Genomic DNA, 20290 nt, shown 5'->3' with positions numbered 1-20290 from the left:
ATTTCTCAGCTTTATTTTGTGCCCACCCCCCCCAATCCTGACGTCTTTGTTTATAACCCTAATCAAACCGCGGTGCAGAATATTTAGGGCAAAACATAGTTTTCACAAGCCACTGTTTTGATGCCATCATGAGAGAGACAGCAGCCACTATTTGGTGCCTTGCACCAAAAGGATGCAATTTTAACTGACCCCCCCTCCCAATGGGGGTGGGGTGAGGCCACTTGGTAGGATTATAATAGTAAAATGTCTCAGTATTAGTTTAATGAGTGGATAAGCATTAAACCATTTTAAGAGTAAAATACGTGCGTTTCCACAGCAGCAGGAAATCCGCTGTGTGTGGGGTTGAGGTCATGTTGTCCTACCACTTGTGTTGATGACACTAAAAATGTGAATGCAGGCTTCGTGGTTTTGAGATTTGCCTTGCAGTTACATCACCAGGACAAACTCTTTAGAACAGGAAGCCCTAATGACTGCAGCCCCTGATGTTGAGAGAAATGCTATTTGCTCTCTTATATGAATGTGCACATGTTTAAGTATCTTGGTGCATTTATTCTGAACAAAGACAACCTTCCAGTTACTGTAGTATCAACTCCTGTGAAAGCTGTTGAGTTTTGGTATGCATCAGAAATCAGTGCTGCTTAGAAAGAACCGAAGCACGATGCAGCTTTTACTGCCTCATGCTAACAGCGTTTGCCTTTTGGGGACTGCTAATCTGCTACAAAGTGCAGGGGAGAGGAGTGGGATGGTGTGGCGTTCAGTGTACCGCTTTATGTCTATGTGAATGTTTTCATATAATAAAGTTCCAGTTTGCTTTTCGCAAATCACGGAGGTCTGGGAAGTTTAAAAACACTGAAGTCAAACCAGGCTGTCAGACAGTGATCCCGAAAGATAGTCACTCAGACCTTCACTCAGCACACTAACTTTCCCTACAGTGAGCAGTAACTGCTGTGAGCACATTGTTATTGTAATAAAAAGAAATGATAAAAAGAACTATTGAAATAAGCCTTGGGTTGCACTGAACTGACATTTTTATTTTACATTGTCCTTTTGTCTCTCATCCTTGTGTCCCAGCACAAGGTTAAACAAAAGAAAGTAAGAGATGTCACAGAAGAAGGAAACACAAACATGTCATTGTAATCTGATAACTCAGCCCCACCCTCCCGGATCCTGCAGGCACAGGTCATCACCCACCTACAATATGGTGCTTGGCTCATGCTAAATCTGTCAAATGAGACACAAAGTCCAAAAAACCTGTAGGGAATATAAAGACCAGAGCCTTATGTCTTTCAAAGCCATGTTTCATAAAAGGGCTATAAAGAGAGACATGCTGAAATGTGATGAATTGTTAATTTTGAGTTGCAGCTATTAGTTTTATTTGTTTTGTGTTTAAACACTGAAGCTTCAATAAATTCACCTCAGACATACTGAAGGAGATGGAGCAACATACTTTAAACCATCTTAAAGTCGGATCCTGAGGTTTTCTGACATTGTGCTTGTTTCAGTTGTGACCTAGCTTTTTCCTGCACTACAGATTGTGGCCTTACGGGAGCAGAATGCTCATATCCAAAGAAAAGTGGCATCTGGAGACGGAGGAGAGGACATACTGGAGGGCAGTGAAGCTCAGCAGAAGGTCCATGGCAAGGTGAGTATCCTTCACTAAACATGGAGGATAATCATGTTTTCAAATGATTTGCTTTGATCAAAGTTTCTGAAGGATGCAAACGCGAATCTGCTACTTCACCCAGTCACCAGCTCTACCTCCTCCTACGTCCTCAGCGAAGCATATAACATCTCACCAGCCATTCTAGAACGATCAGTGCTGCTTAATCTAAGCTGTTTTAGTCATCTAGTAAAAATTCAAGTATTTGTTCAAGAAAAAAATGAAGCTTTTTCCAATATTGTGAAACCCTTAATACTACAATGTTACTTTAAAGCAATTGAAATTTAAAGCAAAATGCCAAACAAAGTCTCCTCCTCCTCCTTTCAGCACAGGTACAGTCAGAAGTAGCACTGATCAACACAATTTGGCGCTTCACTTTCTTACGACACAGCAGCTGTTCACGTGGAATTTTTTTTTTCCCAACCTAATTCACGTGACGCTTCACTATTGTTTGATCCATCGCTATAGTGTAAAATTAATTAAAAAGGTAAAAAACAGGACAAAAGAACCAGGATAAAAATCCAAGCTGCACAAAACACACTGTAATATTTAAAGAATATTTTCTAAAATATATTGAACCATGTATTTATCAGCAGGGAGCCTGGATTAGGATCTTCATTGTCCAAAAACCTTTAAACACATCAGCCACACACACCATTCCTGAGTCTCATATTTCTTCATTCCATCTACAGTGACCCGTGTTTTTTTTTATTATGTTGCTTCCCACAAATATACATATATAAAAGGTATATTAAAATCAATTTACTAAATTAACTGCATTTTTTTGTCTTGTGTACAAGGTTAATTACAAATAATCATTCAAATAATAAAAATCGTTACGATTAATAATTAGTTTAGAGTCAAACCCCACACTTACTTTCCTGAGGAACTTTATTTATTCTCTACTTCTGCACATAACTACCATTGACTTAATCTGTGGATCCATTTCTGAAAACACTCTCAAAAATCTGCGTTTGCTAGCTTGGCAGGCTCTTCATTTGCCTCATGGCTTCCTCTCCGGTGACAATTTTCTTGAAATCTAGTGAGTTTCCATTGCTCGAACTGCTTAGGGATCTGCTTTACCAATCTTAGTCATTGGCCATCAGGAAAGGAAGAATCCAGACGTCTTTGTTTCCTCAGGTCCTGAAGTAGGAATTTAGTGACTTGTTTTTCCGGTCGTGATCCGTCACCCTCTTTGTTCCTGAGGTCTGTCTCTCAGATGATCTTTGGGATTCGTATGACCAGTTTGAAACCAGGCAGTTCTGAGTGCCTGGTCACTAAGATGAGCTTTAAGCTCTATGAAGCTGACAAACCGTAACAAAGACAATAGAGCATGAACACTTGTTTGTTCCCATCATCATCAACAAGTTCACGCGTGGGCGCTCACCCGTCCTCTTATGTCATTGTTTCTTCTTCATCCTACAATCCTGGACATGCAAAGGAAAAGAACTCCCCTCTCATTTAGACAATATCATGCACATTTTCCATCAATCTGAACCCTAATATATCCGTCTCAAATATTTTCATTAATAAATGTAGCACCATAAATATTTTGTCTGTGGTTCCTGTAGTTCGGTTCCTCCGGTTGTTTTGTCATTGCAACGCTATAGGATCCTATTAAATGGTTGTGCTCATATTTTGCATTTTGAAGGTGATGCTAAGTCAGGTTGAAAGCTCTTGCTGTGACCTCGTCCTCTTACATTATGCAGCAGCACACAGTTACTGCTGGGCTGAATACAGATTTCCCTCTGATTATGAATTTAAAGACAGGATTAACAGCTTCCACACTGACTACGTGAAACTGATAAGACTGATGCTGTTTCATGTCAGGAGAAGTTTTTTATTTACATGCAGACGACGTCCTCTGCACCTTACAGAAGATCCACGAGTTGATGCTGTGGTGCGGAAGAATGGGAGTGAAAAGATGCAGAGTGTTTGCAGGGTAGTGACGTGGTAACGAGGAGACAGCTTTCCCCTGCTGTGTTTTTGTGAAGATAATTGCAATGAAAATAAATGTTCCTTTTACTTGCTCTCGTGTTTGGATAAGAAAGGTGAGGGGGCGACCTAAGGGCAAGTTAACGAGGCACTGATGAACAAGTGGCAGCTGCTGTCATCAGCCTTGATCTCCTGAACACAGTTGTTCTTGGAAGCCCAGTCTGCTCCATCTGATTGTAAAGAGACACACTGATGTCCCCTGGTTGTCATTAAAGTGACAGGTGGAAAGAGGCCTGTAAGAGAAAGAGCGAGTGGACAGACCATCGGTTTCAGGATGTTACAACAAATAGCCGTAAATCCTTAAATCCACTGCATTATAATTAATGTTGATTTAATGATGTTGCGTCGCTTGCAGCATTAGGAGCTGCATGTGTTTGCTGAAAAAAGAGCTGGTTACTCTGGATAAACCATAAATCCCATTGTGAACAAATTTCAGGGGCTGTTTCTTTGGTAGAAAGTAGTTGTGATCCCACTGTTGTCCCCCTCTGCTGAGATGCTGACAGAGCCACAAGCAAATCTACTTAACTACTTCAGCATTTTGTGAGCTAGGAACAAGGACATGTGTTTTTTTTCCATTTAGTTTTTTTTTTATATTTACCTTTTTTCAGTCATTTTTTCCCATTCAAATGAATAAAGAGACTCTTCAGCTTTGTCCTCTTTCAGCGAATCACAAGACTTTCAGCTCTCAGCCTTGTACTCCGCTTTTTAATATCTTAAGTTTTTATAATAATTGTAGTTTTACTTTGAGGTACTTTTTTGATGATTTTTTTTTTACTTCTCCATTAGTGTGGTCAGTATTTTTGCCCAGCTAGACTTGGTGACATCACACACACTCGAACTTCTAGCTTCCACTTTTATCAACTTTTTTCCTTCTTTTCCATATTTTCTTCAGTTAACTTTACATAAACAAACTATACATTAGAACCTAGGTATTTTTGTGTTCCTTCAGGAAATGTAACTCTCATAGACTTATGGTTCTTTCAGTATTCGGGCAGAAGCAGAGAGAGTGGCGTCTGAAACGCCCATTGAAGCCCATTATTATCAAATCCCAAATGAGGGCTGTTTTAAAATCGCCGCTCTGCCTTCATTTTATTGAGTGTCTTCAAATAAAGTATATCATTGTGTTCGGCGAAGTCTTCTGCCTCACAAATGTTAATAAGACTATACTTTTTTACATTTTGCACATTTTGTGAAGCAAAGTCTGAGCAGATTCTGAATGACAGCAGATTCAAAGTTCCCATGGTAACAAACACAGCTGAATCAGGTCATGTGATCAGCCTCCGAGCTGTGTCCAATCACTTTACCTGACAGTTCTCCCTGAGACAGAGAGACACATACTGTATACACACACAAACACACACACACACACACACACCAGACACACACGAAGGAAAGACACAGGAAACACATTTTCAAAATAAAAGGCTTTTGATACTTTCAAATTTTAAAATTTTTTTCTAGCGCTGAAGCATTCACACTGGATTTTCCTTGTAGAAATGCTTTTTCTAGTTTTAAAAGTTCAAAGGCCGATCCGGCTCAAACACTGCACAGTTAAAATGTATTTTGGGTCAAGTGAGCCCTTGTAAATACATAATTTAGTCTCAAGTTTTCCAGGCTGAAAAATAAATGCTGTGTAATACGGTGGCCGTAAATGCAAAACATGTATACAAACGCATTAACACGTCAGAAAATGACATTTTGGAAAACATACTGTAACATTTGAGGAATTGTAAAATTTTAAAAAACGAAAGCATGTTTCGGGAAAGACTACATTTTGTGAGCCACCATAAATTTAAAACTTCCCTAGTGAAAAAATAACCACAATAATTGTAGCCACAGTGGAAAAATGCATCTGTAGCACAGTGAAGACATCTTGCCATAATGTCTTTAATGTGGCTTCTTTCACGGCCGGCATGCTGAAATTAAAATCAGTAGGTCATATTCCCTACTCGGATGAATCATTGATCAGAGCCAGAAGCCATAAAAGACAAATTGGCTTTGTCCTCACTGGATGGATGGCTGAGGACTGGCTGAGGACTGGCTGGCCTTGAGACAGCAGAGAGACGGAGGAGAATGAAGTTGTAACTTATTTGCAACCTTCACTTTCCTCTGTAACAGTAACATTTGAGCATAAATGAGCAATTAAACAGCTAGATTCAGGACTGGTGACTGCTAAATGGTAATAATGAAGTCTACTTTGCTATGTTATTCTTGGCTTAAAACCTCTGTGTAAGTCAAACCTCTCTGGCATCCCCCTCATTAATCTACCTCATGCAGAGACACAGGGAAGCTGCACAGAGTGAGAACTTAGCGAAGCCTAATCAAATTACCGGTGCAAGTGTCAAAGCAATTTTTTCAATGGAGACTGGAGTGATTCTCGGACCCCCAGTCTTCATCACAATCCAAATTCAAAGCAGGGGAAGAGCCGAGGCACTGAGCTCCTGAATGTGAATTTATTAGAGTGCTAATGTGTGTAGCTCTCAAAAGGAGAAATGATATCTGAAGTGAGAGCAAGGCTGATTTCTCGAGGCCCACTTCAGTACACAGCAGAAAGCTAGAGCATGACAGAAAATCAGAAAAAGATTTTCAATCTGGTTAATTTTCAATCAGGATAATGGATCCGTTTGCCTGCTTTCAGAACATCTGGTTCTGTAAGAGGATAGTTCAGGTTATTTTAACCTTTAGTCCCACTGAGGTCAAAAGGTTTTGAGAGAAAACTTTCCTTGGATTTCCTTTGGTTTCTCACCTTATTTTAAGAAGACGTGGTTTTCGATTTTGTTTTGTTTTCGATCAACATACTGTTCCTCAATTGCCCACCTCCCCCCCCCAGCGTCTCTCAAACGGCTCCCTGGAGTCGGCCCACGAGGCGAGCCAGGTGGTGGAGCTGCAGGACCTGCTGGAGAAGCAGAACTATGAGCTGGCCCAGATGAAGGAGCGCATGTCTTCCCTCTCTTCCCGTGTCTCCGAGGTGGAGCAGGAGCTGGAAACCGCCCGCAAGGACCTCATCAAGTCAGAGGAGATGAACAACAAGTACCAGAGGGACATCAAAGAGGTTACAGCATACAGACACACACACAGGGGACGGGGAGAAGGTGAATAACTGTTTCAAGAGAGACATCAAAGAAAGCAGTGGCCTAAAAAAAGCCTCTATTAGCATCTGCTGTCCCTCCCTCCTCTGCACACACACTTTCCACTGCATATGAAAGCTTCATTACTGCTGCTAGATGTTGTCCACAGGGTCAAACTATCACACGCAAACAAGATCCCATAAATTACTGTGTGCACTCATAACTCCAAACATTAGAACCTCCTCTTATTAGAATGCACTCTAGGACGCCCCCACTACGACCTCAATGAGAAACACATAGTAGAATAATCTCCTTTCTGTCAAAAAACCGAGAAACTATGACCTTGTAAGTAGAAACCGTGTATGTAGCCAGGCCCATGATGTGTGCTTCTGTCCATAAATTGGTCAAAAAGAGACCAGACATGTGTCCCATTCACTATACTTTATATTTGTGAGTGGACTGGATTTGAATACTTTTAGGTTCAAAGAAACTCTCCTTACAGGAAACGACTAGTTCAGGACTAAAGTTCAGGATCAGATCACATCTGTGTGTTTGCCAAGCTTTGCCAGTCTTATTTGGTATTTCGCATGCTTCTCATTTCTGACATTCATGCTCCCTAATGAAATGATGTAGGGATATAAATCAGAAATTGCAGAATTGCAGAAATTAAATTGTTAAACTCATGCTTGCACAATATTTATTTCAAACTAGTTAGAGCTGCAGATGATTTCAGTGTAGGGTAGGAGTTTAAAAACCGCTATAAGCGGCAAACGATCAGTGGGGCAGTAAAACTTTTCTCCAACTTAATTGTCTTTGTTGTTGTGTTGTCCTGCTCCCGGCTTGACTTTGTGTGTGTGCACAAACAGGCCATGTGTCAGAAGGAGGACATGGAGGAACGGATCGTCACGCTGGAGAAACGCTACCTGAGTGCCCAACGAGAGTCCACTTCAGTGCACGACATCAACGACAAACTGGAGAATGAGTTGGCCAATAAGGAGGCTTTCCTCAGACAGGTCTGTGACATCCACGGAGGGTTGGTGGTCAAGTCACTTTGTTATTTCTAGCTTTGCAACCCGAACTTTAAAGTTTTTCGAGGTCCAGGTGAGACCGAGACGAACCATTCACAGGTCAATTAACAAAGGTTTCCAGGGATGAAGGGACGAGAGAAAATGGTGGAAAAGCGAAAAAACCACGGAGAGAAAGGAACCTGGGGAGAATATCAGCCACACAAACGCTGTCATTCTTTCCCCCGGTGTTCTCTCAAACACCAGCGGGATGATGATATAGCTTCAGACAGAAAGTATCACAGTGCAGCTCCACCTCAACCCCCGTCTAATTTCTGCACACTGAGCTGCCAGGCCTGGTGCTTTAGGGAGCAGAGCATCTGCCAGAGAGTGTCTAAAAACTGATCAGAACCCAGAGCAAGACGGGAAAAATGAGGTGGCAGTTTGACTGAATGCTGGGTTTGATTCCGGTCTTAAGAAGAATACAGTGTCTGAATGCCTAATTAGGGCAATTACCGGTATCTGCGGAGCAAAAGTTGCCACTGTCACTCTTGGCAAGTGCAGAGTCGCTGCTATTCTGACTCTGCTATGGTGCTATTTTAAAGAAGTGCTGAGGCACTGCCAGCCTTCTATTTTCTGCCAGGCGATGATGCTCCGTCGACATTCAAAGTAGGAGATTCACATTAATGGAAGCATTTTTATTATATTCACTAAATGGCAGGATAAAGAGGAACAAAACTGGATTACTTTTAATTTATTTTAATTTATTATGTTTTCATAGGTTTCCTCTCCTCCATTTCCAGAAATGTTTGGACACTGTTAGAATGTAATTGCAGTGAGTTGCTACTCATTTCAAACCTGTTTTCCATCCTAACTGGAAAGACGACATATTAAATGCTGAATTGGTCCATACTTTTTCAAAATAAACTTTATACAGTTTTATTTAAGAGGCATGAGAACAGCAAACTTTTCCCAAACATAAAGTTTCAAGGAACCAAAATATGTTGAAGTTGATGTGACTTTATCAAGCGATCACACAGATGGTTACTGTGAACTTAAAAAAGTAGAACAATAGTAAAACCAGGCTGATGCCTGCAGATCTTTTCATTCGTATTTAAATGTAGTCGTCATTCACACCTGTGAGACCATCTCCATGGTTACCCACCCTCCCACTGCCCAGCACCTTTTTGGAGAAGTTCACTATGAAACAAAGCAGATACACTGACACGGCTGCAGAGCTCATGATGCACACAGTACAGTGTGAACTTCATTAATTAGCCGCCTTCTCTGAGCCCAAGCTCATTTAAATGGAATGAGACAAAGTGGACAAGTCAACTACTCCAGTACATTGTTGGTGTACGGATACAGTGATGCTGGCAGGGACTGTGATGTGCGCATGCACCGGGTGCTGTAACTCTGAAGCTGACGCCACCTGCAGACCACATACGCTCATCGTGTGCCAATCGCTGCAAGAGCGACGAACTCACGCAACAGAGACCGACGCTTTCAGGGGCTACATCTGTGCATTTTACATAACGTCCTAACTTTACTAGGAATATGGTCCTGTTTTCAAAAACTCTTATTACTACTAAAAAAAAAATTAAAAAATTTCCATTTCCTGTTAGCATTTTCTCTCATTCGTTAAGTCCCTGTCAAAGAACATCAACACTTTCTTTCACAAACACAAATTGTATAATCATCTAAAGGGTTCGGAGCATTAATTTAGCTTTTTCTTTGTGAAGCGAGACTTCACTGTGTATTGTGTTTTAGAATACATGTCATATACTGGTACTGTGTAGTATGGCCTCAATCTATGTGCGAGTGGACATTGGACAATTCCTCATGAATCTCATCAGTAACCACTAAGGGATGTCGTTTGTATTTAGATGGAGGAGAAGAACAGGCAGCTACAGGAGAGGTTGGAGCTCGCAGAGCAGAAGCTCCAGCAGACCATGAGGAAGGCAGAGACGCTGCCAGAGGTCGAGGCCGAACTGGCTCAGAGGATAGCAGCCCTCACTAAGGTGGGAAGATCGCCGCACGTGCTCCTGACACATTGTGACAGATGCCATGGTGTCTAGATAATTTTTCTGTGTGTAAGTGTGCACGTGGTGTCATGTCGTGACGTTTCAACATGTCCCTCTCCTCTTCCTCGGCCACATAGTCTGACTCCAGCTCTTCTTCCTCCCCTGATGATTATCACTTTGTAATGGAAGCTAAACTCCAAGACTTGAACTCCATTCTTAGGAAGGTAGTCCCACAGGGCATCACAGCTACTGCCAACTCCTGTAGACAGATTTCATTCATTTCTCTTGTTAGTGTTTTGTGACTAGGATTCTGCTCTGGCTGTTCTGCCACCATGGGACAGCTGCATGGCACTTCTGGCTGGAGCTCATACTTGGCAGTGCTGAAGCGGCTCTCTTCGTCTTTCATTCTGTCCTTTTGGTGGCCTTGTTCTCCATCTTTCTTCTTGTCACTCTTTGTTTCAACCTCCAGTTATGCTTTAAAACAATAGACCTCCATCTTTGAGTTTGGGGTAGAAGCTTTGGCTTGTGTCGTCGCCACTGGCTTTTCTTTGTTGCCCCTTTAGGGCTGTCAGACCCGCAGATCATCGTGCCCTCTTTTTGTCCTGTCTCTGCTGTCGTCCATCCGTAGGCGGAAGAGCGTCACGGGAGCATTGAGGAGCGAATGAGGCACTTGGAATGCCAGCTGGAGGAGAAGAACCAAGAGCTGCTACGGGTGAGTCACGGCGGGGGCGCTATGCCAGGCTGCCACTCCCTGCATGAGCATGAGCGCTTGAGACGACTGTGATTGATGGTGCAGTGGCCGATTTATCGCTGGTTAAACCTGAAATCACTGTCTGACACACTCCTCAGAGAAGGGTCTGGCTCACAATGATCCAACAGTATATTCATTTTAATTTGGTTTGGAGATGCTGAATCTTAAAACTAAATAGAATCAACTAATAAACGATTTAAGCGCTTGGCAGGACGCAGCTCTGTCTTCATAATTCTAAGCCAGTATTAAAATGTATATAGCTCTGCATAGGGAGGACTTTTACACTATGATAATTATACTTAAATAGTTCTCGGCTTCTGGCTGAAAAACTCCAGATGACATCACCCGGAGGAGTTTGTCATCATTAGAAGTTCTTATGATGGCAGCTGGAGGAGCTCTGGAAAAGCAGGTTGACCATGATTACAAACTCCATAGTGTGAGTGATGAGAGTTCCTCCGAGTGATGTCATCTGGAGGCGTTTTTCAGCTAGAACTTGAGAGATATTTTAAAATAGCGAAGTCAGAGGGGTCAGCTTCACAGCAGACGCGTAAAAGGGCTTTGTCCCTCATTTTGTAGTTGGTCTGAATAAAACGGTGTACTCGATCCCTCCAGGCTCGACAGAGAGAAAAGATGAACGAAGAGCACAACAAACGACTCTCGGACACAGTGGACAGACTCCTCACCGAGTCCAACGAGCGTCTTCAGCTTCACCTCAAGGAGAGGATGGCAGCCCTGGAAGAGAAGGTTACAGGAAACACATCAGTGTCATTTCTGTCCTGTCAGTGTCAGGAGGAGGTGGATTTTCTCAAATCCTCCTTTATGTTGTTCTTTTTGCAGAATATGTTAATCCAGGACTCGGAAGGTTACAGAAAACAGTACGAGGAGTCAATCCAGGAAAAGGTAGGTTAAAACCAAATGATGAGGGTTCAGATAGTTTTTGGAAATAGGTTGTTGGCATTAGTTGAATAATAAAATTATTTAAGAAGTTGTTTAGAAAGTCTCCCTCTGTTAGTTACTTTTCCATAGTCAGCCACATGCAGACGATAAGCTCCACCTGCACTAATACGACCTCAGTACGTTGCAGTGGGATCATCAAGCTAACATCACAGACAGCTCCTGCAATGACACATTGTCCTTATGCTTTGTCCAGACGCAGCTGGCCGAGGAGATCGAGAAACTGAGATCAGAGCTGGACCAGTTCAGACTGAGGGCGGGCTCCCTCACAGAACCCACCCTGTCAAGGTAGGCTAGCAGTAGATGTGACACTGACTCTTGGGTTTTTAGAGCATAATCAGTGCAATGGACCTGCTAAGAGAGTGCTGTTCATTGAACACACTGTTGTTTTTCAGTGTATGGTGTACTGAATGTGTCATTTTGCAACTACAGAACATGAAGACGGGTGAGAAAAGTTTCATTCACTTGTCTCTACACTGTGAGCAACCAGCTCTGCCTCATCCTGCCTCCTCACCATGGTTCACTCTGTGTGTATGTGAGGCCAAATGCTCTGTAACATAAAGTCTGTGTGCTGGTCAGGTTAGACTGCATGGTGTTGTCACTCGGGACCGACCTGCACAAAAGCCGCCTTCTCGGCCTCGGAACTAGGCTCACTGCTGTTTGTAGCACACGCAGTTTACAGAACGTGGCACTGGTTAGTGCGCTGCACAAAGTCAAATCCTGTTGCTAAAGTTTGTGGAACAGCTGATGAAAAAACACAAAACATTTTATACTTTCTTATGTGACTAGTCTGTCTTTCTATCAATGGACATTCTGTGTTCACTATTGTGTTTACTGCACATTCCGGCGTCTTTAGGTGGATTAGCACCTGCTGCACCAAGACCATCGGCAGTATGCTGAGAATAATTTAGCCATCATCCTAACTATAAGCAAGCTGTCCAAGGAAATTAAGTTTAATGGTCTCTGCCGGTCGGCCATTTCTCACAATATCTCCGGATAGAATTTAGATTGAGTTCACTGGAGCTGGGGAGAATTTTTAAGCAACTGCACAAACCAAGATTGGTCTGTGTCCAAATATTATAATATCTGTATTTGGAGTCAGGTTTCATCTGCTTCAGAGTCCAGCAGACAATTCTAGAAGATGATGTTACTGCTACGCTCTGAAACAGGTCACACTGTGTGTGTGTGTGTGTGTGTGTCTACAGACTCTTACTGCAGCTACAGTCAATAAAGTATCTCCAGTGATTTGCTTAAATCCACTGCAGAATCAATTAAAGAACAATATTTACCACATAGAACTGATTTAAAAGGAGTTGGATTTCTTTTATTTTATCTGTCACTGACAAAACTGTTTCCTCTATTGTTGAACCACTGCGTCACTTCTAAATTCCTGTCAGGTGTTGTAGTACACAGGTTCTTTAAAGGAGCCCAGAATGTTCTTTAGCTGCTTTGCCACTAATAGGTGTTGTTTCTCAGGTCACATCTGGACACGTCAGCAGAGCTTCGATTCTCATTGGGGTCTTTGGCTGAAACCCAGTCGGACCATTACCGCTCGGCCAAGGTCATCCGCCGGACAAGGAGAGGTCGAGTGGGTCTGCGTGAAACCAAGGTGAAGCACAGAGACCTTCAGTCGGTGTCGGACTTTGTGTTTTTGCTTTGACAGCTGCTAGTTCTGCTGAATTTCAGTCCTCAATGTGGCAAGAAATAACCTTTGAGATCCACTTGAGGATCCATCGGTCCTGCATTATAGTGAATGTGTTAAGCTACTGTCAGCTTGTTTATAGGAAGATTATACACGGGAGAGAAATGCACCGTGTCATTGGGCCTCTCTTGATTGCAGTGTTGGGGTCCCCACCATCACAAGCAGTTTATTTCATGTTAATTGAAGCTGAACATCACTCAGACAGTATAAAGCAACAGTAGTCACATCAGGTTCTCTAATCATTTGTAAAAGTAGCAGACAGATTTTATCATTCAAGACAGGAGAGTCCAGTCTGGCTTCTCTTTGTTTTTGGGATCTCATGTCGAACACGGTTAAAATTAAAATACGTAGGTAAGAGTCAGAGACAGCAGCCTCAGCTCTTCATCACAGTGTGATCACACCACAGCAAATTCGACTTTCATTACCTTAAGAGGCTGTTGTGTCCGTGTCTCTGTGTGCAGGCTAAATCACTGGGGGAGCACGAGTGGCGCTCGCAGCAGCTCGGGGTTCTGGGAGGCCACCACTTCGAGAGCGACACGGAGATGTCCGACATCGATGACGACGACAGGGAGACGTTGTTCAGCTCCATGGACCTGCTCTCACCCAGCGGACACTCTGACGCCCAGACGCTGGCCATGATGCTGCAGGAGCAGTTGGACGCAATCAACAAGGAGATCCGGTACCTGACACACACACCTGTCTACACTGAATATGAATGATTCCATTTTACCACAAGCTCTCGCCTTTCTGGCTTCATTGCATTTTTCATTGTGTTTTTGTTGGAAAGTTCCCTCACGGTGCCCTGATTCTGCCCCCTTCTTCGGCTTCTTATGTGACAGTCCACCCATATCAGTGACTACAAAAGTAGGGTGTATTTCGTAGACCTTGATGTTAATCGTGTATCACTTGTAGATTTGCTAAAATATGATTTTACTGCTCATAAACCAACTGTCACATAAAAATGTATCATGCACATCGGACTCAAACCTGAGTCGTCTTTGCAGCGAGCCATAAATCGCTCTCCCTGTCACTGAACCAAACACCATCACTGAATGCAGTGGAGGCTGGAGAAATATGATCTGCCTCTTGCTTGTTAATGCTGTAATTATCTTGTGCCGATAAGTATTCATAACCCGAGGCGCAACTTCGCTACTTTATTTCAAGGGTTTTCAATGTGCCTTTGGCTAATTTCCATCCCCCGTCAACACACCCAGTGCCCAGGGAGAGTTCATTCAAATCCGATGGCAGATAGTGATCATGCTCTCAGCTAATTACAAAGTTAGACCCTGGCCATGGTTAAAAATAATGACCTGACTTTTAGCCTTTTAGCTTTTTATCTCCCCAGTTTGGCCTTTAATTACTTTGCCTTATGCTGTAGGTATTTAATGGAATATGTTATGCAAATCTCCACATATCCAGCTCCAAATACCACCACAGATGATGAGAATATCATGCTTGTCGTTGGCGGAATCCAAGGTTGATCTACACTGTCAAATCTTTGCCACAATATAAAGCAACTGTGCCGCTGTCCTCCTCCTCATAGGCTGATCCAGGAGGAGAAGGAGTCGACGGAGCTGCGGGCGGAGGAGATTGAGAATCGGGTGGCCAGCGTCAGCCTTGAAGGGCTCAATCTGGCCCGAATGCACCACCACGGAGCCTCCATCACTGCCTCAGCCACTGCCTCCTCCCTGGCCTCCTCCTCCCCACCCAGTGGACACTCCACCCCGAAGCTGGATCCTCGCAGCCCTGCCCGGGACATGGAGCGCATGGGGGTCATGACGCTGGTAAGTTACTCGACCGTAGACGTCCGTTATTCAATCCCAAACACACTGACCCCTGCTGGGCTAAAATCAGTAGATGCTATTATACCAGGTTCCATTGAACTTAACTCTTGTTTTTCATATTAAACACAGAGGGCAAAGTTCTGCATGAAGGTCCATTATGCAAATAAACGAGTCATTTTGTTGAATTTTAAATCATCCAAAACAATTTGAGAATGAATATGTGAACCCAACATTTATGCGTAATATGCTCTCTTTAAATAGATTTGTTTGAAATGTGCTTCATGTTGCTCTTCTTTCCTTTTCTCTCTGTTCTCCATTCACCCCCACCAGTCAAAGTCCACCCTGAGCCTGGTTCTGTCACAGCGTTCTCTTCAGTTAAAGGGGTTTTCCTCTCCGCTCAGGCCTTAGTCTTTGCTGAAGTGGGGTTTTCTGTAAAGTCTTGACTCTAATTATAACATTTTGTTTTGTTGTGAATTAGTGCTGCTTGGAGAAAGTACAATAGAAGTGAAATTGGAAAATACATAAATCGCTTTTAAATTGGATTTAGTTTACTAAGTATTGACTATTTATGACGGCACCAGGACGATCAGTAGAATCCGAGAACACAAGATGCCTCATGCAAAATGTGGCTGTGTGATTAGAAACCGTGACCCTCAATACCGTGTCACAATAACAGCCTGTGGCTTGATGTGTCACTGTTTTGGTTGCACTAGGAGATAACAGCAAGATATATTATGTGTCCGGATCTCGTCTAATACAGACAAGTGGGTTTTCAGATATCACACTGATGGGAAAACAAATTGCTGTTGCATCACGAGAGCAACAACTGGGGGGGACACGTGGATTTCTGATTTTGTATGAGGCATCCAGTTGCAGAAATTGTTTGTAGTGTGTAGTGCTGTGACTGTGTGTGAGGCCATGTAAGGTGGATTTTTCCAGGTTGGTAGAGATGCAGAGAGACTCATGGGGCATCACACGTCCACATCAGCTTATGCATTGATTCAGAATTAAAGTAGCGTTCAGAGGAATAGACCTGCATGCAGCCTGGGTGTCAAAGAACTGGCTCACACATTCTCCCACATTAGACAGTGTTACATTCTGCAGCTCGGTTCCTCTCTGGCTGTCTCACCACTGACCCGAGGCTTCAACACTCCAGATGAACCGAAACACTGCAGTGCTAAAAATACTCGTATACGTCAACACCGTGGTTTCAAGTGATTTATCAGTTCATCTTTGTCCCTCTGCTTTGATTCATGATTTGATGCAAAGAATGAGCTAATACTCTACTATCACATCTATTATCAAGTTCTAACATGTATGTCCATGCTGTAACGTGTGGACTTATTATTTTTTCTTCACCCAACAGCCCAGTGATTTGAGGAAACACAGAAGAAAGGTACGCACACCGCATTTAACGTCTCCTACCCCGAATAAGTGATTTCACTTACTACAATCCAAGGGTCACATCTAATGTACGTATTCTTTGGCCCTGGCGTCTCAGATAGCGGCGGTAGACGAGGACGGCCGCGAGGACAAGGCCACCATCAAGTGCGAGACATCTCCACCTCCAACACCACGGACCGTCCGAATGACACACACACTGCCAGCCTCCTCGCACAATGACGCAAGAGGGTGGGTGTCACTTCCTGTCTCAGTCCCATTCAGTGTGAAGTTGATCTTTTAATGCACCTTCACCACGTTTCTTTTTCTCTTGGTGGTAACTGCTGTTCTTTTTTGTAAAAATGCTCGATGCTCTAATTTTCAGACGGTTGATGAAAATAGGAGGGTTTACTGGCTACTTACAGCTTCCAATGTAGCAGCAATTTAGCCATGAATCATTTTTCAGCACTTTAAAGATACTCTGGGTATTAATCAAACTTAAAGCACAGGCTTGAGCAACAAGTTAGGATGAGATGAGGCTTCAGTAATTGAGATAAACAAATACACTTGAAAACTTGGGAAAAGCAGAAAGTTAATTGGATAGTTTGCACATATAAGTGCAACACTTTCAGTCTTGGAAATGTGAAATATTCACACCTGAGCTAAATTCACTGCTATGAACTGTTCATCTTGTATCAAAAGTTACTGATGCAAAGCCACATTTTTCACCTACTTTCTCACCAACCTTCTGCTGTGTCCTCAGGATCGTAGCTTCTCTGGAGGCTGAGGCCAGCGCCCTGAGTAGTGTAGCTAGCAGCCAAGACTCCCTGCATAAACAGCCGAAGAAGAAGGGCATCAAATCCTCCATCGGACGGCTGTTTGGCAAGAAGGAGAAAGGTCGACTTGGACACCTGGCACACCGACAGGTCATGGTAGATCCACAGGGTGAGTGCTCATCACTGAGGTGTTTTGTAAGATTTGCCTCCAGTGTTATTGCCATAACTTGCCTTTCAATTTTACTACGTTCAGTTAAAAAGTCCAAATAAAATGTTTCCAACTTAAGTTGACACACTACAATCTGCAACTGCTGCTTTCACAGCACGGACTTTATTCCACAATCTAACAATATAAAGCAATTCACATCATTTACAAAGTGCCCAAGTTTTTTTTTTTTTTAGTTAAACACTTGTCAATAAATTATTGCAAAATTCAATACACAAAGTAGACAAGCCCCAAGTCATCTGACAACACTCACCCAAATTCAGAAAGCATATCCCAAATCCTCCGATTCTTCAGCTCTCTGGATGCTGAAATAAATCAGTCCTGAGCAGGAAAAGTAGGGTCTCTTCGTTATGACATAATCAAAGATGGCAACAGGAAATGTCATTGCTTAGTTGGATTGAATGTTGAGTCCTGTGGCCAACAGACTAAAATGATATTTTACCTGGACGAGACCTATGTGAAATTAACATTTCTGAATCTATAATTAAATCATTTGACTGGGTCTCTTTAACTTTCAAATCAAGCATCCATCCAACGTGTTACTGTATTATTACTTTTCCCAGTTACGAGTAGTGTAACAAGTTACAAACAAAGTACTGACTTGGCCACGTCTCCTTTAGCAGCAGCACGAGTACTAAGCTGGCTGGAAGATGATGGAAGTGTCTTAAGTAATAAGTAATAATTATATTTTACAAACACTGTCCCTCAGTGAACCACCAATAAATGACAAGTGCAGGTGTTATATCTTTAAAAAAATAAGGCTGATTTCTTCACAAATATTAGGCTAAAGAACAATCATCATTCATTTAGACACATCAATCAAAGCCGCAGTTACAAAAGGAGACGTGTTCAGTATTATATTAATTTGAGTTGGTATTGATATCCTCTTTCTTTATCAGCCACCATGATGGACCCAGACATGGCGGGTCAGGACATGGGCGTGGGCAAGCTGGGAACCCAGGCTGAGAAGGACCGCAGGTTGAAAAAGAAGTAAGCTCTCAGCACCTCACTAGTTCCCACCACGTCAGCAGGGTCGTTTCCCACACATCCATCAGTGTCCAACAAATATATTTAACATACAGGGTGATACAAGTACACATCCATCTTCTCTGCACTGCACTATATAGGTGAATCTGACCTTTAACACAGACGGTGGTTCTAGCCTCCAGCTCCCATACGGAGGCACGTCTGTCCTCAGGACAATGAAATCGATACGAAGCCCAGGCTGGATCCAGGAGCATCCAGATCAGCTAGACCCAGCGTCACTTTATTGATCCCGGCTGAAAAGAATCTATTATTCTCCCAAAACTAGTTTAAGATTTGGATCTGAAGATGAGTTTCCAACACACACCCAACCATAGATTATACACATTCCTGCCTCCATGATCTGAGGAAATCTTACTACAGCAGCAGTGTGTGTGTGTGTGTGTGTGTGTGTGCGTGCGTGCGTTTGCCATGCTCTCAGTGCCAAATGATGAATGTCATTTGCTCGAAGTGCACATTGAGTTGTCATGACTACTAACTTTACCTCCCATGTAGATGGTCAGTATAGAGTATTGTGCGTTGTACATTGACAGACGTGTTGTTTCTCTTCCACTGCACTGACTTCTCCATAGCAGTGTCCGGGATTAAGGCCACACCACCACAAGCACCTTGCATCTTGGTGCCTCCTCCACTCTGCATGCCATTAAGCTGCCTGCACTGTTTCCATTTCAGCATCTTGATTGATCAGTACTGCCGTGGTCTCATTGTGGGTGTGATTGCGTTTGTTTTTCTTTAAGAGGTGACGACAAGTAACCTGATTGTAACCGAGCATTTGAATGTAAGTTTCAGTGCATTTCTCATTTCCTCTGCTGCACGACATGTGATCAGCTGCATTGTAGAAGACGTGTTTTGACTGATCTACAGATGCTCCTGTAAATGAATGTTCTCAGTTGTGAGGTGTGTGTGTGTGTGTGTGAGTGCACGTGTTTGTGTTTAGAGCTGTATGTTAATTGCCTATTAACTCATCTGTGTACTTTTGTCTCCCCGTCGCTCTCTCTCTCTCTCTCTCTCTCTCTGCTGTGCTCTCTGACTCTCTCCCCTCTTCCTCTCCCTCCTCTCACCATCCTCTGACTCTAACAAAGCGGGTAAGTTGTGAGGATGTATGACTGACCTCCTGGATTATGACCCATTGTCTGTCTGCCACCTCTCTTGTCTGTCCGCCATCCGTCCTCTCCTGAAAGACCAGTGCCAAAGCTGACATCTCTTATCTATTTATCTCTCTATCCTTCATGGCTGATGATGCCATCGCTTTCTTTCTTTTTTCTCCATGTACCATCTGAAGACGTTTCTTCCCCCCCTTTTCACAGTTCAGTGGCAGCTGTATCCATGGCCGGACAGAGAATGTGCCGCCGCTAAAACTGGGGCCTAATTGTCACACCCGGAATGTCTTCCTCTCCTTATATGTGTCTCTATTTGTGTGAAATAACCAGCTGCAACCTCTGGTTATGGCGATGTCAATTTTCGTTTGTATGATTTATCATAACTGTTACCTTACTTCCCTTTCCCTAGCCATGTTCAGTGGATGTGTTTCTCCATGCATTAGACTTGACCTGAACATAAAACATGAGCTATCTTCCCCCCTATGTGCTGGATAGATAAGACGGTGAATGTAGCTGTGTCGTTGGGACGAACACATTTTCTCTGTTTGCCATGTATGATGTGTTTAAGGGCCCTTTTCACTGCACTGAGGCCTTCAGTGAGAGTGCTCCATGGATCACGTTTATTACTGAGCACGCACTTTCCATTTGTCAAGTTCTCCGACAACATACTCAGGGACTGGGTTGTTGATTCAGAGCTGTTTGTTATGAAATGTGTTCACTAAACAGAATAAGAACTGCATTGTTTGGCTTTTTTAATGTGTGGGTGTTCAAGTACGAGTGTGCTCTCGGTCGCTTGCTTGTCAGACATTTTTAGGCTGTTAT

General features: G+C 43.0%; 1 protein-coding gene across 25 annotated transcripts in view; it reads left to right on the top strand.

Moving 5' to 3' along the window:
- ppfia2 (PTPRF interacting protein alpha 2) overlaps window positions 1-20290 on the top strand; it is a 126236-nt gene that overhangs the window by 96498 nt on the left and 9448 nt on the right. For 19 of the 25 annotated variants that reach the window (XR_010911940.1, XR_010911941.1, XR_010911938.1 and 16 more), the window contains 16 exons: window positions 1532-1642; window positions 6486-6707; window positions 7590-7736; window positions 9614-9748; window positions 9889-9975; window positions 10380-10463; window positions 11115-11246; window positions 11340-11402; window positions 11653-11744; window positions 12933-13065; window positions 13620-13837; window positions 14702-14942; window positions 16309-16338; window positions 16444-16574; window positions 17086-17267; window positions 18224-18314. Coding sequence is in view for 11 of the 25 variants with exons in the window: in XM_067489670.1 (XP_067345771.1) it covers window positions 1532-1642; window positions 6486-6707; window positions 7590-7736; window positions 9614-9748; window positions 9889-9975; window positions 10380-10463; window positions 11115-11246; window positions 11340-11402; window positions 11653-11744; window positions 12933-13065; window positions 13620-13837; window positions 14702-14942; window positions 16309-16338; window positions 16444-16574; window positions 17086-17267; window positions 18224-18314 (2099 nt within the window). In the remaining 14 variants the exon portion in view is untranslated. The remainder of the gene's footprint in view (window positions 1-1531; window positions 1643-6485; window positions 6708-7589; window positions 7737-9613; window positions 9749-9888; window positions 9976-10379; window positions 10464-11114; window positions 11247-11339; window positions 11403-11652; window positions 11745-12932; window positions 13066-13619; window positions 13838-14701; window positions 14943-16308; window positions 16339-16443; window positions 16575-17085; window positions 17268-18223; window positions 18315-20290) is intronic. The other 6 variants (XR_010911942.1, XR_010911948.1, XR_010911945.1 and 3 more) reach the window with 1 other exon arrangement.

The sequence above is a fragment of the Channa argus genome, chromosome 21 (genome assembly GCF_033026475.1).
Source record: "Channa argus isolate prfri chromosome 21, Channa argus male v1.0, whole genome shotgun sequence".
NCBI lineage: Eukaryota > Metazoa > Chordata > Actinopteri > Anabantiformes > Channidae > Channa > Channa argus.
This window is presented reverse-complemented; position numbering and strand designations above follow the sequence as displayed.